The sequence below is a fragment of the Elephas maximus genome, chromosome 3 (genome assembly GCF_024166365.1).
Source record: "Elephas maximus indicus isolate mEleMax1 chromosome 3, mEleMax1 primary haplotype, whole genome shotgun sequence".
Taxonomy (NCBI): domain Eukaryota; kingdom Metazoa; phylum Chordata; class Mammalia; order Proboscidea; family Elephantidae; genus Elephas; species Elephas maximus.
Genome location: NC_064821.1, coordinates 143184106 through 143210526, shown reverse-complemented (window position 1 = coordinate 143210526; position 26421 = coordinate 143184106). Strand labels below are relative to the sequence as shown.

At 36.8% G+C, this 26421-nt stretch overlaps 1 protein-coding gene across 4 annotated transcripts in view; it reads right to left on the bottom strand.

Moving 5' to 3' along the window:
- The window catches only part of DPYD (dihydropyrimidine dehydrogenase), a 981230-nt gene that overhangs the window by 425286 nt on the left and 529523 nt on the right, over positions 1 to 26421 (bottom strand). For all 4 annotated transcript variants that reach the window (XM_049875731.1, XM_049875734.1, XM_049875732.1 and 1 more), the window contains one exon: positions 4968 to 5132. In XM_049875731.1, coding sequence (XP_049731688.1) covers positions 4968 to 5132 — 165 coding nt within the window. The remainder of the gene's footprint in view (positions 1 to 4967; positions 5133 to 26421) is intronic.

The window sequence follows — 26421 nt, the reverse complement described above, 5'->3', positions numbered from 1 at the left end:
AAAGGCTCACAGTAAACACTTCTAACACGGGGTTTTTACAAATATTTAATGATATATGTCACGGGTCATGAATAACGCTAGTCCTATATGCAGTACAATCAACTGACCAGCTTTATAAAAAAAAAAACACACAATATGTGCATCTATACATATACACATACATACTTATATAATTAAATACACATATTGTTGTTAGATGATGTCGAGTCAAGCTCTGGCTCATAGCGACCCTGTATACAACAGAACTTGAGCCCATTGTTGCAGCCACTGTGTCAATCTATCTTATCGAGGGTCTTTCTCTTTTTTGTTGACTCTCTAGTTTACCAAGCGTGATGTCCTTTTCCAAAGACTGGTGGTCCCCCGATAATGTTCAAAGTAAATGCGACAAAGTCTCTCCATCCTCACTTCAAAGGAGCATTCTGGCTGTACTTCTCCCAAGACAGATGTGTTCATTCTTCTGGCAGTCCATGTATATTCAATATTCTTTGCCAACACCATTATTCGAAGGCATCAATTCTTATTTGGTCTTCCTTAGTCATTGTCCAGATTTTGCAAGCATATGAGATGATTGAAAATACCATGACTTAGATCAGGTGCACCTTAGCCCTCGAGGTGACATCTTTGCTTTTAAAAGCTTTAAAGAGGTCTTTTGCAGGGCTGAGTCATAAAAACCAAAAACTAAACCCATTGCTGTCAAGTCAATTCCAATTCAGAGCAACCCCATGACAGTAAAGCTGCTCTACAGGAAGCAGACTACAACATCTTTCTCCTGTGGAATAGATGATGGCTTCTAACTGTTGATCTTTCAGTTAGCAGCTGAGCGCTTAACCACTGTGCCACCAGGGCCAAAATGATACTTTTTAAGCTCTCCAGGAGATTTTTATGTACAATCATCATTAAGTCACTGGATACTGGTTCTTAATCTGAGGTCCATAAACCCCTTGATAGAATACAGAGTATCCATGAAGTTGGGTGGGGAAAAAATAATAATTCTTTATTTTCACTAAATTCCCTCTTTATTCCCACGAACATTTAGATTTCCTCAATTAAGACTGCAACAAACAACAGTAGCATTACCAGTACCTATAACTTTGCACAAACAGAAATCTCTGTACAATTGTTGCAGATAACTCAAGGTATCATTTATGTTCACCAATACATCAAAATTACAGTAGTAGTAGTATGAGACCTGTGGCTAGATTGTGTCATTTAATGCCTTATTTTAAAGAGTAACACATATTATTGTTATTGCTGTTGTTGTTGGGTGCCCTCAAGTTGGTACTGACTCATAGCGGCCCTATGCACAACAGAATGAAACACTGCCCGGTCCTAAGCCATCCTTACCATCGTTGTTACGCTTGAGGTCATTATTGCAGCCACTGTGTCAATCCACCTCGTTGAGGGTCTTCCTCTTTTCCACTGACCCTGTACTCTGCCAAGCATGATGTCCTTCTCCAGGGACTGATCCCTCCTGACAACCTGTCCGAAGTATGTAAGATGTAGTAGACTGCTGGGTCCTTCTTCCTAGTCTGTCTTAGTCTGGAAGCTCAGCTGAAACCTGTCCTCCATGGTGACCCTGCTGTTATCTGAATACCGGTAGCATGGCTTCCAGCATCACAGCAACACACAAGCCCCCACAGTACGACAAACTGACAGACATGTGGGGGAACACATATTATTATGTCATGTATTTTTTTTTTTTTTCCCCATTTTTATTAATTCAGCTTTCCTGTCACCTCCTGCCTTCTGGTCCTCGCCCCTGGCCTGGTGTGCCTGTTTAGTCTCATATACATGGTTAAGGTATGTGCATTATTGTTTGTTTTATAGGCCTGTCTAATCTTTGACTGAAAGGTGAACATCAGGAGTGACTTCAGTACTAAGGTATAAGGGTTTCTGGGGGCCGTACTCTAGGGGTTTCTCCAGTTTCTGTCAGACCAGTAAGTCTGGTCTTTTTTGTGAGTCTGAATTTTCTTCTACATTTTTCTCCAGCTGTATCTGGGACTCTCTGTTGTGATCCCTGTCAGAGCAGTCAGTGGTCGTAGCCAGGGACCATCTAGTTGTGCTGGACTCAGTCTGGGAGAGGCTGTGGTAGCTGTGTTCCATTAGTCCTTTGGACTAATCTTCCCCTTGTGTCTTTGGTTTTCTCCACTTCCCCTTGCTCCAGACGGGGTGGGTATGTCACGTATTTTTAAAAAATATTTTGAAAATGTCATTTTAATATAATGGGGATCCTTTGTAATCTTATTTATTTATTTTAATGCAGTTAAAAGCATTACTCTGAAAAGTGGACCTTAATCTTCACCAATGTACCAAAGGGGTCCATGGCTACCAAAAACAAAATAAAGGTTAAGTGCCCTGCATTTACAGGCTACTTGTCAGGAAAGGACCTTCAGGAGCGTTGATGAAGATAAACTTCTTTGGAGTCATTTTGAACTTGCTGTGTGTAATGCTGATCTCTCAGTAATTAACTAAGAAAAGGTTCCAGCAGAAAACCAAGGTGTATTGTAACAAGTATATTTACATATCAATTGTTCTTCCTTTATGAATTTCTCTAACAAAGCCATCATTCCCTTTTCTATCTTCACAAGTTGATTCACTACAGAATCTCTTTCGCCTCACTCTTACTTTAGTTTCCACAAATAATAGAAAATGTCAGTCTCTGCTTGGTAATTCAGTGCATTCAGACAAATTAGAGCATGTATTTTTTGGTAACTTTTTTTCCAAGCCTGAAATATATGATTTGCAATGCTTTTGCAGTGAGAATGAAAGGATTCACTTAAAATTGATTTCTGTAAGCCCTAATTATACACTACATTTCATAATAAGCATTGCAAAATCTCAGCTGAGGAACAAAAAACTCTCCGTTAGTAATCAATTCTCACTACAGTGATCAGTGTGCCGAGTTTAATTCACAGATAAAAGGGAACCTTGAAAGGCAAGCAGAAGTCTAGTGTGAGCTTAGCATGTACCTAGTATTACTGTAATACCTAAACAAGTCTTCACAGTATATTTTAGATGGACTTGTTGCCTTTATATTCAAGTTCTTCCAGCTGTCTCACCTAAATCCCTCTGGTTCATGTTCATCTGGTGTGTGTACCTTCTCTGAAACTCAGACACTGGCTGCTGAAATTAGCTGACCTATATGTCTCCCCAGCACAATTTCTTTTTCAGAAAAGTTGGCCCTTGCTTAGAAGCTGCCACAGTTGGTTGAATTATCCAATCCCTGTCATTTTTTTTTTGTCATTAAAGGTGGCAGTCACACACTTGAGAATGATGTGGGAAAACTCCAGTGAGAGTGATAATTAAACTCAGAAAATGAAGGGTCACTTTCTTTCCTTCAGCTCATTGGGTTTGGCATCAAAGTAATTCCAAAACAGTAGGGGATATTCCACTCTCAGCATGGCAATAGCTAGGTGCACACACACCATTTCTATAAGTTCAAATGGGAAGGCTATTTTAATTGTATTTAAAATGTTATCTTTGATATGCTGTTTTTATTGTGCGCTGTCAATTCCGACTCACAGCGGCCTTACATAGGGAGTAAAAATGTTAGAAATTAATTCAAAGGATACAGAAAAGGAAAATGAGTATAATCTAAATGAGGAAGACATTACTAATAAGAAAAGCACGCATTGTTTTCTCAGAAGAAAAAGGTAAGCATTGTAGAGGAAAACTGTTGCCAGAAATATTGAAAAAACATTTAAATGTGTCTCTTCTTTCTGTTTGACTGTGCTATCACAAAGCAAAAATTTCATCTCAGGTTTCTTATCCATTTACTGTTACTTCTTAGTCATTATTATAACATCTTACTTCTGCTCAAGTGCTGAAGACAAGCCATTGGTGGAAGTTAGTTTCAGGAAAAGAGTTTTTTTTTTTTTTTTTAAGACACATTACCCCCCCAAAATTAGCTTATGTAAATACTACTGACGTAATATTTGAGAAATTATATTGCACACGGTTCTGACGTTGTATGAAAAATACTGAATTTTTAAGGGCCTGAAATGATATTGCGCCATAGGCAGGTATACTAGAGACTACTGTTACTAAACAAGAGGATAGATGCTAAAAGCAAATTTCAAGTTTAAATTCTGGCTTCATCGTACATTACCTGCGCCCAAACCAAGAACAAACTCATTGCCGTTGAGTCGATTCCGACTCATAGCAACCCTGTATGACAGAGTAGAACTTCTGTGCCCTGTATGGTTTCCAAGGTTATAATCTTTACAAAAACAAATTACCACATCTTTCTCCCGAAGAGCAGCTGGTGGGTTTGAGCTGCCAACCTTTCAGTTAGCAGCTGAGTGCTTAACCACTGCACCACCAGGGCAGCAACATAAAAATGGACAAAGAAATGAATTCCAGTCTGTCACTGGGGTTGCTGTGAGTCTAAATTGACTTCACGGCACCTAACAACAACAAGCCTGATTTTACTGTAATATTTGTACATGGTTCTTTAAATATAAAAATTAAAATAAGATTTTCTAAATGATATTTGACTCATTTAGAATAAAAGTGTTACAATTATTTGGTAAATTATTTCCTACTGAAAAATAAATAAAATCTATCAGAAGATATTCTGCCTCAGGTTTATATTTAAAATGATTTATAGCCTGCAATTTCTTCCTGAGGTCATCACCTTCATAAATACTAACCACGTACTATGGTGAAAAACAACTCAATAAAATGAGTATTTCATTTCTTTCCTTCTGCTTATGTAGATACTTCTTCCATCTACATGGCACCCATTTATAACAAAGCCTGGCATTGTATGGATTTTTATGAGCTCTTGAGCTTTTCTTTCTTTCTTTTTTTTTTTTTATCTTCTATGCATCAGCAAAGCAACTGGCAGATTCTTTAATAAAATATATTATACACATTAATATTTATAAGCCTATGAATTGGATGTTTAAATAAACATTCACCAACTTACGCCAATTCTCTTGTTTTAGACGTTAAATCATACTTACATTGTCTGGAAATTCAGCCTTTAGTTCGGTGACACTTTGACACCAATATGCAGCCGTTTTCTCACTGATGAGCTCAATATTCAGGAAGGAGCTTTGTCCAGGGCCATACATGGGGCCAGAGGTGGTCCCCCGGATGATTCTGGGTGAAACATTGGTCACAATGTCCTGATAAAGAATAAAGACATTAGGTCTCCATTTGACAAAGAAAAAACTACGATCTTTATTATACGCTCATTTCCGTAGGACAATATTTTACACTGAATCCCTTCTCATACTTTTATAGAATAAGTTTTTAATTGATTTTAGATTACAGTTGAACATAAACTACTTCCAAATAAAAGAGTAAAATAAAATATTTGTTACTTTAGCTAAATTACTTTTTGTAATTTTAGGTTTAGCATAGTGAAAAAATAACAGTATTTAAATTCATTTACACTGGTTTTGAGCATAAACATTTTAATTTGTTTGCAATTAAGTAATAAATAAAAACATGATAGGTAAAATGTAAAAATATTATTTCACTCTATTAAATCTATGTATAATTACATTTTAACTTCAATAAGAGTTAATGTTTGTAAAATATATATATATGTGTGTATATATATATTCCTAAAAACTAATTCCAATGTAAATCAGCCAGATATTAGTTCTGCTGGCTCATCAAACTTTAACACACACTTTAACAAAGTAACTGTGTCAAATTACCTATAGCACTGTAACTGTAAATTCATATTCAATGAGAAGAAAGTCACTTTTCCCAAGGCACAAATGAGAATATCAATAACTTCCTTATAACTATAAACAGTAAACAGTAAAATTAACTTGCTTGTTAAGTGTAATTAACAATCCACAACCGCTTCTAAAGCTTTATTAACAAAGATTTACATTCTTATATTACTTAAAACTAAAAAGAAACAAAGAAGGAAAATGTTTCTTCTGCCAACTTCCAATTAAAATTAATTTTGAGTAAAGGTCATTTAGTTAAGGATTTATCAGAATTAGTCATTTAAGTACCCCTCCTCACCATCTTGTCACTTTTAGTGAGATAACATGAACCCCCATTAGTATATAGCAATTAAGGTCAATTTACATATTTTAATTAAGAACCACCCCATATAAAACAATTAGTGTAATAGGCATACTAACTGGATTTCATAACATTTGGACGTTTTTCCAACTAGATAGACAGGAAACCTTAATTAGCATTAATTAGTGCTGATCTGCATATGTTTGATAAGGCATACCCTTGCCACAAAAGATTATTTATTCCTGAATCTGCCAAATGCTACAGTTGCAGAGGATAAAAGGACTTTTCTTCACATTGCATGTTAATTTCTAGTAATTTACATTCACTTTTACATTCGAATTAGTATATTATAAAATAAATGGTATAAATGTTACAATAAGCCTCCTTAAATATGTACATTTTTACTTATAGGAATCATGCTGGTTAATTTTTTACTAATTAAGTCATTCTGCTTCTATTGTAACCATGTGTAACATTGCCAGCCTTACTCTGATTTGCTATTGTGAAACCTTGTTACACAATCTAGTTTCAGGGGTGCCTCCATCTCTGTCAGATCATTAAGTCTCGTCTTTTTATGTGAATTTGAGTTCTGCTCCGCACTTTTCTACCACTCCATCTGGGACTCTCAGTTGTACTCCCTCTCAGGGCGGACACTGGTGGTAGCCAGGCACCATCTAGTTCTCCTGCTCTCAGGCTAGTGGAGTCTCTAGTTTATGTGAACCTTCTGTCTCTTGGGCTAATATTTTCCCTGTGTCTTTGGTGTGTCACTTCTTAATATAATGAAATAAAAAAGACACAGAAGGGAGTTGCACCTATATTGAATATGGAAATACCCCCATTGCCCAGGAATTGTAAGCCATATGATATTTACAGAAACTCTTCTAATAAAAATTAGGCCAGGGACCCACAACAGCCAAAAGGTCATTAAGATGACAAGATTTAATTGGAAGAATAGTTAAGAAAAGGAGCCCTGGTGCTTCAGTGGTTAAGTACTAGGCTGTTAAACAAAGGTCGGCGGTTCAAAGCCATCAGCAGTTCCATGGGAGGAAGATGTGGCAGTCTGCTTCCGTAAAGGTTACAGCCTTCAAAACCCTATGGGGCAGTTCTATTGTGTCCTATAGGGTTGTTATGAGTCAAAATCAACTCGATGGCAACAGGTCTTTATTTTAGTGATACCTTAAAATGTAAAACTCTACCATCAGAGATTTATCCTTTCTGTATTATGAGTTAAGTTTCTTTTCAATGTTGGAGTTTTTTTTTTTTTTTTTTTGTCTTCCATAATCCTGTGTTAAACTGTAAACACTCCATGGGAGAATTATCAACTGACTCCTTAACCAAGAAAATAAACAAGAAACACATGGGAAATCAAAGGGAAATTTCATCTACTTTTTGATAGAAAATGTTTACTCTTTTATGTACTTTATGATAGGGAATGTTTCTTAAAACAGGTCAGTTTTCTTTCCTTAACTCAGGCAAAGAGAAAAGATCCTTGTAACTGCTCAAATTACAGACAGCTACTTTTTTTTTATTTTTTTTTTACTGTGTAGAACTTGTCAATTATCAGTGACATACTTGTTACCATCATGACAATGAAAAAATTCAGACTATTTCAAATGTCAAAATTCCAATATAGGTACCCAGTGATAAAGCAGTAATACAAATTTTATTCTCAGTTTTCTTTCCCAAAGTCAGTCGTGTTTGCTACTACTTTACCCAAATCCTTCTCTGCTGACTTAAGGCTTTTTGAAATTTTTAAATTAAGTGAAAGATGAATGAAAACTTGGAACCTATTATCCTTGGTTATATTATTAGAATTTAGAACTCTAATAATTGGGCAATAACTTACTAAATCTTTTGACCTGGGAATAGAATTTGAGTATGATTTTATAAGAAAATATTTTGCTTTAATATTTAATAGCTATCTTTTTTAAATCATATTAGTATTGCTTAAGAGAGTTAACATAACAAAATAAACATATTCAAGAATAGTTAGGATACTTAAGAGTTCATCTATATAATAAAGAAAATGAATTACCATAGATCTAATCACCTATGCATTAACAATATTCAGAATTTTTATAAAAATAGATGTTTATAGGTAAGGAAGTGTTAGCTGATACCTCTGCTTTATGTGGTATTCTTACTACCATAATAAAATTGAATGTTAGTGACCTTTTAACATTTGAAATAATGATAATGGTGTTTCAGCATTACTAAAGAGATTTAAATGGTAAATAGGTTGATCACACTTGTTTTTTTAAAGTTCATTTACAAGCCCTCTCTAATCTTAAAATGCTGTAGTGTTTCCATGGTTACTACTGGATTAAGATACCCACAATGGCCTCAATGGATAGAAAAAGGAAATTTTGCAGAGATGTCTTGATAGGAGACAAGAAAAATAATTGGGATCCAACAAAATTGCATGAAAACAAAAAGTAAAGTTTGCAAAGTAAAACATAGCTACAGAGACCATCATAAATGGATTTTAGAAACACTATATTGAGTGAGAACAGCAATCTGTAGAATAAAACATAGAATATCACACCTAAAACAAACAAAATAAAACAATCTATTGTTTAGTGATATAAAGCTATGTGGTAAAATTATAAATATAAATAAGTGAATGACTAAATATAATTTAGGATTGTGGTAAGTAGATGGTGGGGAGGAAGTTAGGGATGAGGGAGCAAAGGGGTTTTTAAAAGGACTAGTGACATATGCTTTTAAAAAGTCTATTTCTGAACTGCAGAAGCATATGGTAGAATGAGAAATTTGTTCAATGAGATAAATGATACTATAATACATCTTGTTATAAGTAATAGAGAAAGTTTTATCAGTGTACCTGAAAACCAAAATCTTAGGGATATTTGTTCTTTTTTTAAGTTCCAAGATTTTGCATGATTTTTTGTTTTGTTTTGTCAGACATCTTTTAACTATTTTGGCTTCATAGCCTAGAAGTTCAATACTGAAACGCATTTCAGAACAAATTGTCTTCCAAAATCTATGACTTTCTATATAAGTAGGATTTAGCTATACATTATCCCATAAAAGAGAATCATTTTGCAAACAAGTCTAACAACATACATCCTCTTACATAATATGATTCTATCATTATGAATCTAGCATACTGCTATCCTGGGAATAGCAAAAAGTAAAATAAATTCAACAGTGGCCCAGTTTCCAGTACAACTCTGCTGTTATGAAAGAACGCTCTAACGTTTTATTTTCTTCATGAGCTAAATATATTAATATTTGATTCTTCCCAAAAATAAACTTTATAATGGCCAGGATAATATCTAGTTGGCTGTTTTGTGGAAATGGATAGGAGGAGTATTTGTTCTCAATATATCAATTTTTTCATCTGTCTTACACAAAGATAGCACTTAAAACCTGAATTACTGACGACTCACCACCTACAGAATTTATCCATTTGCAATCAAGAGCTTTAAATCTGTCTATTCACATGGAAAAAACGGAAAACGGTCAACAGAGTAGAAATGTTATCCTAGAAATACAAAATAAGTTACCAAAGAAGTTGCAGAATTGTAAGTTGCAGAAACAATAATAATTTAGGTTTTATAGCATGGATATTTCATATACGTTGTCTCATTTGATTTTCACAACTCCATCAGTATTCTGTTAATAATACAACAGAGGCTTCGAGAAATTAAAGTGACTTGTTCATGGTTGCACAGCTAGTTAGAATTAGAGATTAGACTAGAATCTGGGTGTATTAATGTGATAGAAATAGTAGTAATAATGTTAGTGGCCTCTTAATATTTGACATAATGATTAGGGCTGAAGTTAATTGCAAGAAAGAGAAATCAACTTGAACAAGTTACCAAAAAGAAAAAAAAAAGTGGGCGTGGTGGGGTGTATTTGCTTTAAGAGTAAGTAATGTTTCACATACACAAGGAAGGAAATGCAGCTTCAGCTCAGTCAGGAATGCTTCTCTGTTTCTTCTCTTTGCTTCTGTTTACATTTCTGCTTCATTTTTCTCTCTTTTTACAAATGGCTGCCTCTGTCTTAGTTCACATAATGGAACACAGCCCCTGAATGGTCCCAGATTTGTAAATTACAGGTACAGTGACCCAAAAAACTGATAATTTCTGCATCCCAATTTTAACCCGTGGTAGTAGAAACTCCTATGAGCTTAATTTGGTTTAACTAGATCCCTGGTCTAATGAAATATGTCCAATAGGGTAGTATTACCATATTTTTCACAAATAATGCACCCACATAAATAACAACAACAAAAAACCATGCTTACATAAATAACACACATAGTGTGCCTAGGAAAATAATGTGCAAGGAGGTTGCACAGTTGGATATGTTTATCTATCTATCTATCTATCTATCTATCTATCTATCTATCTATCTATCTATCTATCTATCTATCTATCTATCTATCATCTATCTATCTATCTATCTATCTATCTATCTATCTATCTATCTATCTATCTATCTATCTATCTATCTATCTATCTATCTATAATGTGTGTTACATGTGTAAAAATATGGTAATTAGGATTCACATAGATGCTAGATGGCCCACTCATGTAAACAAACATGAAGTGATTGAGAACTGGGCAGATATTCTGGGAGAAGTCTACTAGACCAGAATTCATCTATGTAGGTCCACCTTAGAGAGCTTAGAAGAAAACATGATATGGACACAGATAAAGTACAAATAACTAAGAAAATGACTGTAAAACAAAAATAATTACTAATGAAATGGAAACTCTCGTTTTGTTTTTGTTTTTCCATAGTGTTGGCTCAGCCATGATAATCCATTTCCCATTCTGTGGCCCATAACTTTGCAAAATCAGAGTTCTAACAACCGTTTGGAATCCTCATGTTTTAGACTATGCTGGGAATCCTGAAATTTCAAGGCATTGGGATGATGAAGACTACAAACACAAAATAGTATCTCACAATCTCAGTCATGGGCTGGATAAACTGGCTGAATAGAGACCTTATATAAGCAGGGTGAGATAGGAGAAGTAGGGAAGAAACAACAAACTAACAGCAAAAACAATACACTGGCTTCTAGACTGAAGAACAAAGAAGGAATTTTACCCACATAACTTCAGAGCTCAACCTGAGCCAACCCTCCCTTACTTCCTGGATAGTGTCAAATGGCTCAAGAAACTGCTGTCTTACTCAGAATGCAGAAATATGGAGCATAACTTTCTGAATTCAACATATGTGTGACTGGTAAAATACTAAAAAACAGTTCTCTTTAGCCCTTTGTTTTTCCTCTTGTCCTTTTTATAAAGTGCTCATAACTTAGTAATACAGACACTAAAAGGTGATTGCTTTTTCTCTTTGCTCTCTTCTGTTAAACTGAGTAATTATCACTATGTTGCAGACATGCTGTGGGATATCAAGTGAAACAACATAGTACAAACTCAAAACCGAAAAAAAAGAAGTCATGAAAGCTCAAGCTACTGGCTCTAACTAGCACATGGGATGAAGCTGGGAAAGTAAGAGAAATGAAAATCCCAAAATTGCAACGAGTAGGGGCAGATTGTAGAGTGCTTTGAATGACTGTTTTAAGGAGTTCGAACTTTTTTTCTGCAGACTTCGAGAATCCATTGTGTTCTGTCTCCTATTCAAGTTATTAATACCAATAGCTCAGAGCAGCTGTGCACTCACAGCGATAAGTTTTACAAGAAACAGATGAAGAGCTTTCTCAGCGCTGATATCAGATGGATTAGAACATGATTAATCAACAGACAGGCTGATTAAATTATTGGGTTCACTGTTCAGATAAGAGGTTTTGGATACACTCTGCCAAACTGTAATTAACTTAGAAATTTCTGTTGGCCTGCTTATAAGATGATCATGTGATATGCTTTGAAGAAATCTTTTAAGGACCAAAATAGCAGCTGTGAAGGTGTAAGCATGAGTCAGTTCTAATAATTAAGCATCTTCAAGTATTAGAGCAGAATTTTCATTGAAAATGATATATACATTTTTTTTAATTTCACTTTTTATAAAACTTATATAAATCCCCTGATCCTGCTTAAGAAGGCACTGAAAAGGAAATGGTTATTATTTAAGTAAATGAGTACCTAAAAGAATCAGAGGGGAGTTTTCCATTTCTGCAATATGATGAACAAGATACTAAGAGGAAACCACTCCCAATATACCATTTATAAAAATATCAGACAGGATATGAAACAAACAAACAAAAAAAAAGATGGCATGACTGTATTGGTATTAAAGTAAGGAAATTTTTCAGAGATCAGAAAAAACAGCAAAGCACAGATCCACAAGGGAACATTAGCTGGCTGTATGGTAGTATTTGTCCCCAAGGTTTCTGCCAATACCTGGTGCCCTAGAGAATAGGTTCTGCTGGCTTATAAACACTTGAGACAGCAACAAAGCCAGGGACCTTCATAATCGCAGGTAGACTGGAAACTTCCACATTGAGCTGGACCAAAAAAAAAAAAAAAAAAGTGGTAATACCAATTTGTGAACTAGAAAACAACTAGAGGTCAATGGTGGGGTATGTATCCATTTCAGTCTTAATTACAGATGAAAGAAAATATCAGTTTCTTCTAACACTTCAAACGTGTGTGCACCAAATCCTTAAATTAAAACTTTGATTTAAAAGTGGCTCCTGGTCATGGTGTTCTTAGGTATGTAATAGAAGCAATCTCAAATTCTCTCTGGAGGAATACACTTTGACCCAGGTCGCAAAAAATTCTCATAGACAAATTTCCAAGGAACATGAGCTAACAATAGGAAAAAAAAAAGAAAGAAAGAAAACAAGATATCAAAGTGAGAGTCGGTAGTAAAAAAAAGTTACAAAATCAAATCCACAAAAAATGCAGTGTGAGGGTTAATTGTATGTCAACTTGGATAGCCTATGGTGCCCAGGTATGTGGTCAAACACTAGTCTGGATGTTACTGTGAAGGTATTTTGTAGAAGTGATTGACATTTACAATTAGCTGACTTTAAAAGAGATTACCCTCGATAATGTGCATGAGCTTCATCCAGTCAGTTGAAGGCATTAAGAACAAAAACAGGTTTCTGGAAAAAAGGAGTTCTGCCTCAAGGCTGTAACATAAAAATTCTGCCTGAGTTTCTATCTTGTTGGCCTGTCCTACAGATTTCAGATGCAAAACTGCAACATCAACTGTTTTCTGAATTTCCAGCCTGTCAACCTGTCCAGTAGACCTTGGATTTGCCCGTATCCCAGAATCACTTGATCTGTTTTCTTAAAATCAATATCCTTCTTTTTCTTTCTCTTTTCTCTCCCTCTCTTTCCTCCTCCATCCTTTCTCCCTCCTTTCTCTTTGTATAAATATATATATATATATGGTTACTGGGTGCTGTTGAATCCATTCTGACTCATAGTGACCCTAAAGAACAGAGTAGAACTGCCTCGTAGGGTTTCCTGGGCTGTGATCTTTATGGAAAAAGATTGCCAGGTCTTTTGTCCCTGGGAGTGGCTGGTGGGTTCAAACTACCAACCTTTCTGTTAGCAGCCAAGCACTTAACAATTGCACAACCAGAGCTCATTAAAAAAGCTCATTTTATATATATATATACACATATGTAGCTATATCTCTATCTATAAAAAAAAAAAAAATTTTTTTTTTTTTAAACCCTATACTTGTGAATATAATTCCATTTGGGAATAAGGTTTTCTTTATTATGTTAATGAAGTCATATCAGTATAGTGTGTGTCCTAAACCTTATCTGCAGTAGCTGGGGTTATAGAAACAGATAAAGATCTTTTCCCAGAGCCAACAGAGAGAGGGCCTTCCCCTACAGCTGGTGCCCTAATTCAGACTTCTAGCCCCTGAAATTGAGAAAATTTCTATTTTTTAAAGCCACCCACTTGTGGTATTTCTGTTATAGCAGCACAAAGAAACTAAGGCAATACTTATATATACTGTATTGTTACACAAATATCACACGCCTTCTGCATTTGTTTGCTGGTCATCCCCCCCCCACAACATATTTTTATAAAATTGTTATGCTAATTTTTTTTTTTTTAATAGCAACATCTGGAAGAAGATTGGCATATTGGCGCTTGTAAGGGTGCCTCGCAGGGGAGGGCATGCCAGGCAAACACAGAAGGCATTTGTTATTTGAGTAAAAATACAGTATATTCAGACATATAAAGATATTAGATATACATATAATTGGCTCTGTTTCTCTGAAGAACTCTGAAACATGCATATACTGGGATTATCAGGTACAGAATATAAAATGAATGCTTAATGTGTTTAAAAAATAAAAGAGGGGCTTGAATGTATAATCAAGAAAAATAAATTCAAAATTTACTGTGTAGATCTACAATATAACCAGATGGAATTTCTAATATATAATAACAGGAAGAAAAGAAAAAAAAAAAACTCTAATAGTGTAAGTTAAACAAGATATTAGACATAGCTGAAGAGAATTAGTCAACTGGATGATACATCTGGGAAAATTACCTGAAAGGTAGCACAGACAAATGAGATGTAAAACATGGTAGGGAGGTTAAAAGATATGGAGGACAGAATGAGAATTTAAAGGAGAAATCTAATTGGAGCTCTCAAGAAGATAATGCCAAAACTCAAGAAAAGAAATTATTTCAATAGGTATTGTCAGAGAATTTAATAGAATTAATGAGAGACACCCATCCTCAGATTCAGGGACACAAACAAATTCAAAAATTAAAAAAAAAAAAATGCCTGTTACCATTGAGTCAATTCCAACTCATAGCCATCCTACAGGACAGAGCAGAACTGCCCCATAGGGTTTCCAAGGAGCAGCTGGTAGATTCCAAGTGCTGATCTTTTGGTTAGCAACTGAGCTCTTAACCACTGCACCACCAGGGCTTCTGTAGTAAATAAAGCTCTTCAAAACAAAGAGAAGGTTTAAAAAGTAACCAGAGGAAAGAAAGACTACTTACAAATGAAAGATTGACATCTAATTTCTTGGCAGTGATAATGGAAATCCAAAGAGAGCAGAAGAATTTCTTTAAAGAAGAAAGGTCAACTAATAATGCCATATTCTGCAAAATTATAATTCAAGAATGAGGATAAAACAAAACGAATGGTGATGAAATAGTCTGTTGGTGTTGTTATTAGTTGCCATGAAGTTTATCCCAACTCGTAGCAACCCCATGTGCACAGAGTAGAACTGCTCCATAGGATTTTCAAGGCTGTGACCTTTAGGAAGCAGGTCACCAGGACTGTCTTCCAAGGAGCCTCTGGGTGGGTTTGAACAGCCAGCCTTTTGGTCAGTAGTCTAGTGCTTAGTTATTTGTGCAAGCCAGGGCCCCAAGTAAACTGTCTACTGTTTAGGAATACATATGTGGTAAACAATATATAAAAGCAAGGAAAAACAGAGGAACACGTAAGGGACTGAAAGGCACAGGAATATCTTAGGTTCTGTTTTTTATCCTGTGAAGTCGGTATTACGATGTTCTTGTTGTTTCTTAAATTGTATATTTACATTCTATATACTCATTTGTAGGTGTGCTATATTTCACAGTAAAAGAAATGTAAAAAAAAAAAAAAATCAAGCGAGAAAAAGAAAAGATCTGATGCGGAACAGGAAGTGGCAGTATTTCTGGAGTCAGCAGTGTATAGCTCTAGGGTTGGTACCTTCTGATTTTACATTACTGTCTCCACAGATATGTAGCCCTGAGTGATCTGTTAGAAAGAATACTGATTACAGTCATTCCCATGACAAAACCGTAGGGCTGGATGTCATGACCCCTAGCATCCCTTTATGTGCCCATTGATTATCCCCCCCAAAAAAGAAAAAAACCATACCCACTTCCACCGAGTCGATCCCAACTCATAGCGACCCTATAGAACAGAGTAGAACTGCCCCACAGGGTTTCCAAGGCTATAAATCTTTATCGAAGCAGGGTGCTACATCTTTCTCCCATGGAATGGCTGGAGGGTTCAAACCACAGTTCTATTGGTTAGTAGCCGTCGGGGCTACTGCCCATTGATTAGAGTAGCAAAAAATTACTCATCTATGTAAGTAAGAAATATGTAACACAGAAATATTTCAGAGTGGACATGAAACTGTTTTTGCCTATGATACAAATTCATTATTTAGCGGTAATCTCAAACTTGTATTAAAATTACTTCAGGTAATATATACACTGTGCTTTGGCTATCTTGAGGAGTCCTCCCTACCAATACTGAAACTGACTAAAAACGGAGGGTGCTTTATGAAGGACAAAAAAAAAAAAATTATTTATGCCAACAAGTTTTGAAACCCTTAGCTAAAGCAAAATCATTCATTTGAGAAAATATACAAAGTCAAACTCCCCCAATGTGAATTAAGCAGCCATGAGATTTAATAATTAAAATAATAAAGTTTAAAGTCTGTTTTCTCATAATTCTAACACCCCTACGCAATAGCATTCTTTCAGATAGTAGGCCATAAAGATGCTTGTATTATAATTACAAAACACCACTTAAAAAATGTACTATGTCCTACAGCACTTAGCCTTGACAAACAATTACTGGATATCACATTCAACTGAATACAAAAAGCCATCTTTATCACAAGGTTAAAATTAGCCTTGGAACAATAAATGCTTTCAAAGCTATTCTAAACTCCATACAGCTTTGCACCAGTCTCTTTGAGGAAATGCAAACAAGTAAACTGAAGGACATTTGAAAAACTTGTCAGTATCCTCTAAATTTTTTTCAAGTTTTATTTCATAGTTTATAAGAACTAATCATGTGACATCTAAAAGGTGATCAATATGGCTTTGTAAGGAAGATTTTATAAATGAAAAGAAAAATAAAACAAAAATAAGCAAGCAAACAAAAAAACCTGTAATTCTGAACTTCAGAAGGTTATTCGTAACAGGGCCCTGTTTTGCACTTTGGATATCTAATGTGATATAATTAAAAAAGTCTCAATTTTTGAGTCACATGATTACCTTAAGAACAAGTGCTTGGAAAGATTCATTTAAGAAATGAAGCTATTTTAATTACCAGGACCACCAGTTATTATTGTAGAAAAAATAAATTGGAATGACAAAGTATTTGCTTCATAGAGAAGAGACCTTGGGGATGGATGAGGAGTTTGGGGATCAAACCATCTTGGATAAGCACTAAACACATATCCTCCCTTTGGTGATTCACAATGTACATAAGCATATCAAAGGCCTTGAGATAACAGCACTAGAAACCCACCTAACTTTCTATAACCATTGATTTTGTTACCGGAAAAAAGTTCTTGCCTCTCACTGGTCAAGAATGAGCAGGTAAAGCACGCAGAATTTTCTACACGAGCAAAGCTTTATTGAAGAGGCTTGCAAGGGAGAAGCAACGCATACCCCCATCTCACAGAACAAAAGACTGGCCCGGGCTTTTAAAAAAGGCTCTTGGGTGGAAAAAGATTCATGTTTATTCATAGGCACAGGCGGGGATATGTTAACTAAGGTGTATGTGCAGCAGCTTTCCAAGATGGATCCTGTCCCGGAGGCCTCTGGGATTCGTAGCTGGACTTATTATGGGGCGTTGCACCTGTGCACGGCAGTCTCCCAGCTGCTACTGCAGCCCCTCTCTGCCCCTGGTGGAAGGTCACACGGCAGACACAGGTGGACATTCTGCGCCTGTCCCTGGGGCTGGTTTTATCCAGCTGCTTCTGAAAGACAACTTTAAAGAAGTTTGCGGGCTATTTTCTGATACTGTGCCCCATTGTCCTGGGGAATGGCTTTGTTTCTGTGCCCTGACTCATTTCTTGTTACTTTGTTTACAAATTTGGGGGGCCCTCTGTTCTCTGTCTTAATTTCACAAACTTATTAGGCTCTGAAACTTTTTTTCCTGTAGGAGACTACTCCTCCATCTGTTGGTTCGTCCTACTGTGGGGGTTTTACCTGTTGCTGTGATACTGGAAGCTATGCCACCAGTATTTCAAATACCAGCAGGGTCACCCATGGTAGACAGGCTTCAGCTGAGCTTCCAGACTAAGACAGGCTAGGAAGACCAAAGAATTGATGACTTCAAATTGTAGTGTTGTCGAAGAATACTGAATATATCATGGACTACCAAAAGAACGAACATATCTGTCTTGGAAGAAGTATAGCCAGAATGCTCCTTAGAAGCAAGGATGGCAAGACTATGCATACTTCAAACACGTTATCAGGAGGGATAATCCCTGGAGAAGGACATCATGCTTGGTAAAGTAGAGGGTCAGTGAAAAAGAGGAAGACCCTCAACAAGATGGACTGACACAGTGGCTGCAACAATGGGCTCAAGTATAACAATTGTGAGGATGGTGCAGGACTGGGCAGTGTTTTGTTCTGTTGTACATAGGGTCGCTATGAATTGGAACTGACTTGAGGGCACCAAACAACAACAGGACATTACTATTGTATACTATTGTATTGTACAGTATAGTATGCTATCGTATAGGGCAGTGATCGCCAAAAGTTTCTGTGTACTATCTTATGAATAAAGACAAACTTTTAGCATGCATTCCCAAATGAAACATTCACAAAAGTAGAAATCAGAAAAATGGGCACACTTTCTTACCTTATTCCAATGCTTTAGAAATCTCTGAACCTACAACAGACAGGAAAGCACTGGAAAATACCTATCCAGGGTGCAAAAAGAGGAACATGTCCAAAAAGAAGTCTAAAAATCTGCCTTAGAAAGGGCAGGAAGATTGTCCAGAGCAACTTCTACTGTAAAGAGTTGATAATAAATATTTTAGGGGTTGCAGACTAAATGATCTCTCTCACAACTACTCAACTCTGTCACTGTCACAGGAAAGCAGCCGTAGACAAAACTTAAATGAGTGTAGCTTTGCTTCAATGAAACTTTATTTATAGACACTGAAATTTGAATTTCATACAATTTTCATGTATCAAAAATATTATTCCTCTTTTGATTTTCTTCTCAAGCATTTAAAAAAATGTGAAAATATTTTCAGCTCATGAGATGTACAAAAACAGGCAGGAAGCCAGGGTTGACCCATGGGCTGTAGTTTCCAGACCATTTTTCTCACATGTGAAGGGGCAGATTAAAGAGAAAAGCCAAGAATGACTAAAGAGGTTGAGTTAAAAACACCATTTTGATTTTCCTACTAAGTCTCAAGGGTGGAGGGTGAATGATTAATTAAAGGTGGTTCTCTTTCTTAAGATTTAGCAGGAAATTTAGAAAACCAAAACCAAACCAGTTGCCATTGAGTCGATTCTGACAGTGGCCCTATAGGACAGAGTAGAACTGTCTCAGAGGGTTTCCAAGGCTGTAATCTTTATGGGGAACCCTGGTGGTGCAGTGGTTAAGAGCTCAGGCTGCTAAACAAAAGGTTGGCGGTTTGAATCCACCAGCCACTCCTTGAAAAAACTACGGAGCAGTTCTACTGTCCTATAGGGTCCCTATGAGTTGGAATTCACTTGATGGCAATGGGCTTTTTAAATCTTTACAGAAGCAGACCGCCACATCTTTCTCCTCTGGAGCTGCCGGCAGATTAGAACTACTGATCTTTCAGTTAGCAGCTGGCTGCTTTAACCATTGTACCACCAGGGCTCCTTGGGAATTTAGAGGACACTTATAATTTTAGGGAAATAGGTGGATAGTAAGTAGCCCCGGTGGCACAATGGTTAAGCACTTGGCTGCTAATGGAAAGGTCGGAGGTTCGAACACACCAGCAGCTCCATGAGAGAAAAGACTTGGCTTTCTGCTCCTATGAAGATTACAGCCTTGAAAACCCTATGGGGGTAGTTCTACTCTGTCTTACAGGATCGCTATGAGTCAGAATTGTCTGGAGGACACATAGCAACAATAGGTGGCTCTTGGTGCTGGATGCTCTAGCTACCACTCCTACTACATGGGCATAAGGCATTTAAACTTCTTGACAAGCAGCTGTAAAAAATAAAGTTACTTGATAGATAACAACTGATTCCCTAAATAAATTTATAGAGGAAGACCATTCAAAATATTTTTAGAAAACTATGGAGCCTTTGGAGGTTTTGGGAAACTCCAAAATTAGTCAGAGCTGGCTCCGTGGCCCATATGACCCTCTGTGGATAGTCAGTGCTAATGCTTATCAGTAGGAATTGTTTTTGCAAAAACTGGTATAAAGGAACTGCCTTTTAATATATCACTCTCATTAAGAACAAAATGCAGTGCTAACATCAGTAATGTTTGATAGTACTACAAATAATTATTTTCAAATTTAGGTGAAGGTCACACAAACATCATATATCTCCAGAAGCCTTTTATCTGATAAATCTAAATGTAATAAAACCTCGTGGTTCTGATTACCAAAGGCTAAAGAATGAGTAATTTATACTCTGCAGGCCTACAGAAGTACAACTTGTCTGCTAAAATAGCCCTAAGGGAAGCTAAAATTGAAAAGACAAAAGACAGATAAATAAAATGCCACTATTTCCTCAGAGGCCTTTTGGGTTGTGGTTGATTTTCTTTTTTAATAGTATTATTATTACGGAATTTCTGGTAGTTAGTGAAAATACAGTAGTAATTATCAACCCTGTTTAAAGCTGGGTATAGAGAGAATGTTAAAATTCAGTGATTAGCATATTGATGTTTCTCTTTCTATAACAAAATTAAATTCTACAAAAGTTCACAACTTAGGCTGTAGATACTAACCATAGCACCGTATTATGATCTTATAATTGGGTTACAATGTCTTGGATCAATTTTGTAATGGGAGTAATTTCTAAGTAATTTGATTTCTTTTTTGAAATGGTTACAAATCTAATATATAAAGAAATGTGGTTGATCCACATGTGGGGTACCTGAACCACAGCAAGCAAGGTATCTGAATTTTCACTGAGATAAGACGGAGGTACGGACTAGAAAAATACTTAAACAAATGAACAATTATTTGCATAAAAGGCTTTCCAACATTATACAAAAGGGCTCTGCCCTCAGTCAGGTCGTGGGTATCATTTTCTATAAACAACCAATGGATAGCTATATATGGATACAGATATAGACATAAGGTAATCATATTTATTAAATGTGCTAATGCTACTGAGAGAAATTAGATGAAGGTAGACAGATTAGACTCAGAGACCAGATTATGAAACACAGTCAATATTAATTATACTAAACCTATCTCATTCATATCCCATGCACTTTTGGGGGCAGTTTTCAATATGAAGAGGCAGCACGGTGTACTGGTTAAAAAGAATAAAGTGAAACTACCTGGGTTCACATCTAGACCTGTCGTCACACTAACAATGTCACCTGGACAAGTAATAACCTCTTTCTACCTCACTTTCCTCATTGGTAAGATAAAAAGTGTTAACGATAACATCACAAAGAGCTATTAAGCATTAAAGTAAAAACATGTAAGGTCTTCTATCAGTGTGTGGCACAATATGAATGTTTATTAGTATTTCATGGTTTCTGTGCATTAACATTCTTGAAAATCCAGCAACGCAATATTGGTGTGTACCTTATCTTTGGTGAACTGATGTTAGGTGTTGCACGGGATAAACACAGCTCTGAATAGTAAACCTGCCACCAACATACTGGAAGAACTCTGATGTTGAAGAGGGCTTCCAAGTGCTAATTTTCTCAGGCTGCATACATTACTGATGCAGATGAACCCACAAGAAGATTATAAGATTTCTGAATTAGTTCTCCTGACAACATGCCACATGGCTTGTTCTGGTAAAGGGAAAGAAGCTGACTGGAAAGAGATTGTGAGTGCTACAATGTGGAAGACATCTAGGCCATATATCCTTTTATGAAAACTTAATACAAGAACAGAGCTTGAGAAGCCTACCTCACTGATGCAAGTGTGTATATTGAGAGTAATAAAATTCCCTAAAAAGTTGCAAACCACACTGTCTTTATCTTCATTATATTTTATAGGGGTCTGTATAAAGATTGGAGCTGTGGTGGTGCAGGAAGTTGAGCGTTCTGCTGCTAACCAACAGGTTGGAAACCCTATGAGGCAGTTCTACTCTGTCCTATAGGATCGTTATGAGTCGGAATCTACTCAATGGCAACAGGTTTTTTTTTTTTTTTTTTTTTAAGGTCATAAAACCAAGGTGGGCAACCCAGGAAAGAGTTTAAAAAAAAAAAGCAAGGATCAGGGAGGGAGACCAAATATATTGGTTACAGAATAAAAATCCAAAGCAATGTTGATGAACCAGAGTGACAGGCTTAGTGTAACACAATAATATATAGTAGGTAATTAGATTTGGGGTCTAAAATTCCAAATACACAAATACAAGATAGGGAAGGCACAATTTCTTGGCCTCAATGCTTAATAAAATGTTACAGAGCTTGTATTCAGTATGAGTCAAAAGAAGAAAATGAGCTACGCCAAAAACTAGTGAATACAATAGTGTAAAGTTGTAAATAAGGAAAAGGGATGCGATCGCTTCACTTTGTAGTTATTCATAGTACTGCCTCCTGTTTTGGGGAAAATTAGAATACTTTCAGAAGAAAATGAGAAAAAGGGGAAAGGGACTTAACGTCATGCATGTGAGCAATATGTGAAAGAAGTAAGAATATTTAGCTTGAAAAAGACTTTAAAAAGTTACTATCATGTGTCGACAGTCATATAGAGTGGGTTTAGGATCTTATCACCATAAGATGGGATAACCTGCACAATAATTAGAAACTACTCAAAAGCATTTCGATTGCACTTTTTAACATCCAAAGCTATCCAAAAAGGCAATCATCTGTCTTGAGAGAGTTCCTGTACTAGGAGTGCTTTGAGAATAGTGTAGTAGACACCTAAGAGATAATCTACCCAGCACTCCTTTCCCAAGAATTGTCTTGTCTTTTCTTCACCCACTTGGTTACAGGGACCACTGCCCATTTCCTACCCCACACCCTTTACCACACAACTTTTGATAGGCCGAGGGGCTAGTAACTTCAGAAACAGTCCAGAAATGTTTTAAACTTTAATTATACTTTGTTCCTTAGGCAAGCTGCATTCTTGTCTTTGGGTTATGTGGACATCACCTTATACTTTTCACTTTGATTTCAGTTGTTGCAGTCAAAATAAGAGTAATATATATATATATTGGCTAGGGCACTAATTGATATTGAGATTGTGGCCTCTAAGTTCCTTTCCAACTGATATTTTGTATTTGTGTGATTATCTATTTCCAATAAACACTATCTTTTAGGAATTTGATCATAAAAAGCCTACCTTTACCCAAACTGTATTAACCAAAATAGCCTAAGGAGAAGAAAGGGGGATAAACTTTTCCTCAAAGCACTAAGATATTGCACTTTTAATAGGTTTAAATACTCATAATAGGTTATTGAAATGACAGTTGAAATCTATAATACAACATTCTAAAGAAGAGCAATGTAAATATGGACATTAGCACAATGAAATGCAAATGCTGATACCAAAGATATATTTATAATTAGATCAGGAGTTGTCAGGCATATTTCATATTTTATACTTTTGAAGATGATCTGTAATAACTTGTAGATATCTGAAATTGGTTAGTGAGTTTAGATATTAAATCACCTATCTTTAAAAAAACTTACAATACACCATTACCCTTAATAAAACACCTGTATTTTAGATATTTTTTTTAACATATTCATTCCTTGATTCAATAACGATTTATAGGATACTTACTGTGCAGAAATTATCATCCATTACGATCAATAAAAAATAAACCTAACATGAGTGATAAATACATAAATGTTACTTGTATTTAGGTACCAAGCATCATGGCAGAATATAATGTAGAAAATTTATATAGACATATAATTTTGGCATAGTGAATATTTTCCTTATTTTTTATTTAATCTGGATAAGACATGTAATATAGTCAAATCTTTGATGTCCTTTTTCTTATACAGATTCTATAAATCATAATGCAGTCTCAAAAAAAAAAAAAAACCCCTATGGTTGACTTTTGCAATTATAAAAACGACCCTGAATTTTGCCTGAAAAATATAGTATTGCAAATGGCCAAGGAAATGATGTAAGAAAAAGAATAAAAAGGCAACACTTTATCTTCATAAAATTAACACATATAAAAATCTGTAATTTAAATAGTATGATTTACGTGGACGTGATGTTTGCGAATCTGTCATATAATTAGGCTATAATATTCATTCAATGGGGGAATACATATTACCCATACTGTGTCACCAGGGCTCCAAAGCTGCCACAAAACCAAACCAAACCCGTTGCCATAGAGTTGATTTTGACTCATAGGGTCTCTACAGGCCAGAGCAGAACTGCCCCATAGGCAGTTCTGGTGGAAGGGAACTTCTGACCTTTTGGTTACCAGCTGAGCTCTTAACCACTGCGCCACCAGGGCCCCTCAGGGAGAGTAGTATACAGTAATTTGAGGACTTAGAAATGCAACAAGATTAGATTGGAACAGGGGAGGTCGGTCTCCAGAAAATAGAATTGAATTAATAGAATCTTCAAAAATATGTGTGGGAGGCGGAGCCAAGATGGCGGACTAGGCAGACGCTACCTCGGATCCCTCTTACAACAAAGACACGGAAAAACAAGTGAATCGATCACATACATAACAATCTACGAACCCTGAACAACAAACACAGATTTAGAGACGGAGAACGAACTAATACGGGGAAGCAGCGATTGTTTCCAGAGCCTGGAGCCAGCGTACCAGTCAGGTACGGCACAAGCACAGAGACCTGCTCCACCCCCCTGAACTAACCCCGGGAGGGGGACTAGCCGGTTCCACGGGCGGCGTGGGACGCAGCCGTTAGGAGAAGTCCCGGGGAGGCAGTGACTGATCTTGGAGCAGAAAGAGCAGCATCCGAGCCGGGGAACCGTCCCACAGGGATTTGGACTGCACGCAGGTACGCCATAAACACGGAGAGTTGCTCCACCCCCTGAACTAACCCCGGGAAGGTGACCATCCGGGTCGCGCGGGCGGCGTGGGACGCAGCCGGTAGGAGAAGTCCCCGGGAGGCAGCGACTGGTATTGGAGCGGGGAGAACAGCGTTCCAGCCGGGACACTCGGTCGCGGCCCAAGCACGGGGAGCTACTCCACCAATCTGAACTAACCCCGGGAGGGGGCCCACCTGGTTCACGGGGGCGGCACGACCACGCGGCTGGAGGGACGAGAAGTCCCCGGGAGGCAGCGATTGATTTTGGAGTCGAGAGTGCACCGTCCCAGTAGGGGAGCCTTGACGCTGGGCGTGGGGCTGGAAGCGGAGGATCTGACCGTGACTCCAGCGGGCCAGACCCCCCGGGGGCAATCTCCACACAGACAGCACACATAGGCGACGCGCCCGCGGGAATCTCAGATATAATAGTCATTCCAAGCAAGACAAGCAACTCTGGCTATATTCTGAGGTGCTACTCTCCTATCTCTCTGTTCCCTCCCCCACCCTCCCCAGGCGGCTTCATTAACATCTGAATAGCCTGAGCCAGAGGGAGAACTCTGATAGGGATCTGACTGCAGTTTTTTTTTAGCGGATTTTCTGGAAAAACTAGTTTCCCAGTGATGGCTCGGAGACAACAATCCATATCAAACCACTTAAAGAAGCAGACCGTGACAGCTTCTCCAACTCCCCAAACAAAAGAATCAAAATCTTTCCCAAATGAAGATACAATTTTGGAATTATCAGATACAGAATATAAAAAACTAATTTACAGAATGCTTAATGATATCACAAATGAAATTAGGATATCTGCAGAAAAAGCCAAGGAACACACTGATAAAACTGTTGAAGAACTCAAAAAGATTATTCAAGAACATACTGGAAAAATTAATAAGTTGCAAGAATCCATAGAGAGACAACATGTAGAAATCCAAAAGATTAACAATAAAATAACAGAATTAGACAACACACTAGGAAGTCAGAGGAGCAGACTCGAGCAATTAGAATGCAGACTGGGACATCTGGAGGACCAGGGAATCAACACCAACATAGCTGAAAAAAAATCAGATAAAAGAATTAAAAAAAATAAAGAAACCCTAAGAATTATGTGGGACTCTATCAAGAAGGATAACCTGCGGGTGATTGGAGTCCCAGAACAGGGAGGGGGGACAGAAAACACAGAGAAAATAGTTGAAGAACTTCTGACAGAAAACTTCCCTGACATCATGAAAGACGAAAGGATATCTATCCAAGATGCTCATCGAACCCCATTTAAGATTGATCCAAAAAGAAAAACACCAAGACATATTATCATCAAACTCACCAAAACCAAAGATAAACAGAAAATTTTAAAAGCAGCCAGGGAGAAAAGAAAGGTTTCTTTCAAGGGAGAATCAATAAGAATATGTTCTGACTACTCAGCAGAAACCATGCAGGCAAGAAGGGAATGGGACGACATATACAGAACACTGAAGGAGAAAAACTGCCAACCAAGGATCATATATCCAGCAAAACTCTCTCTGAAATATGAAGGCGAAATTAAGATATTTACAGACAAACACAAGTTTAGAGAATTTGCAAAAACCAAACCAAAGCTACAAGAAATACTAAAGGATA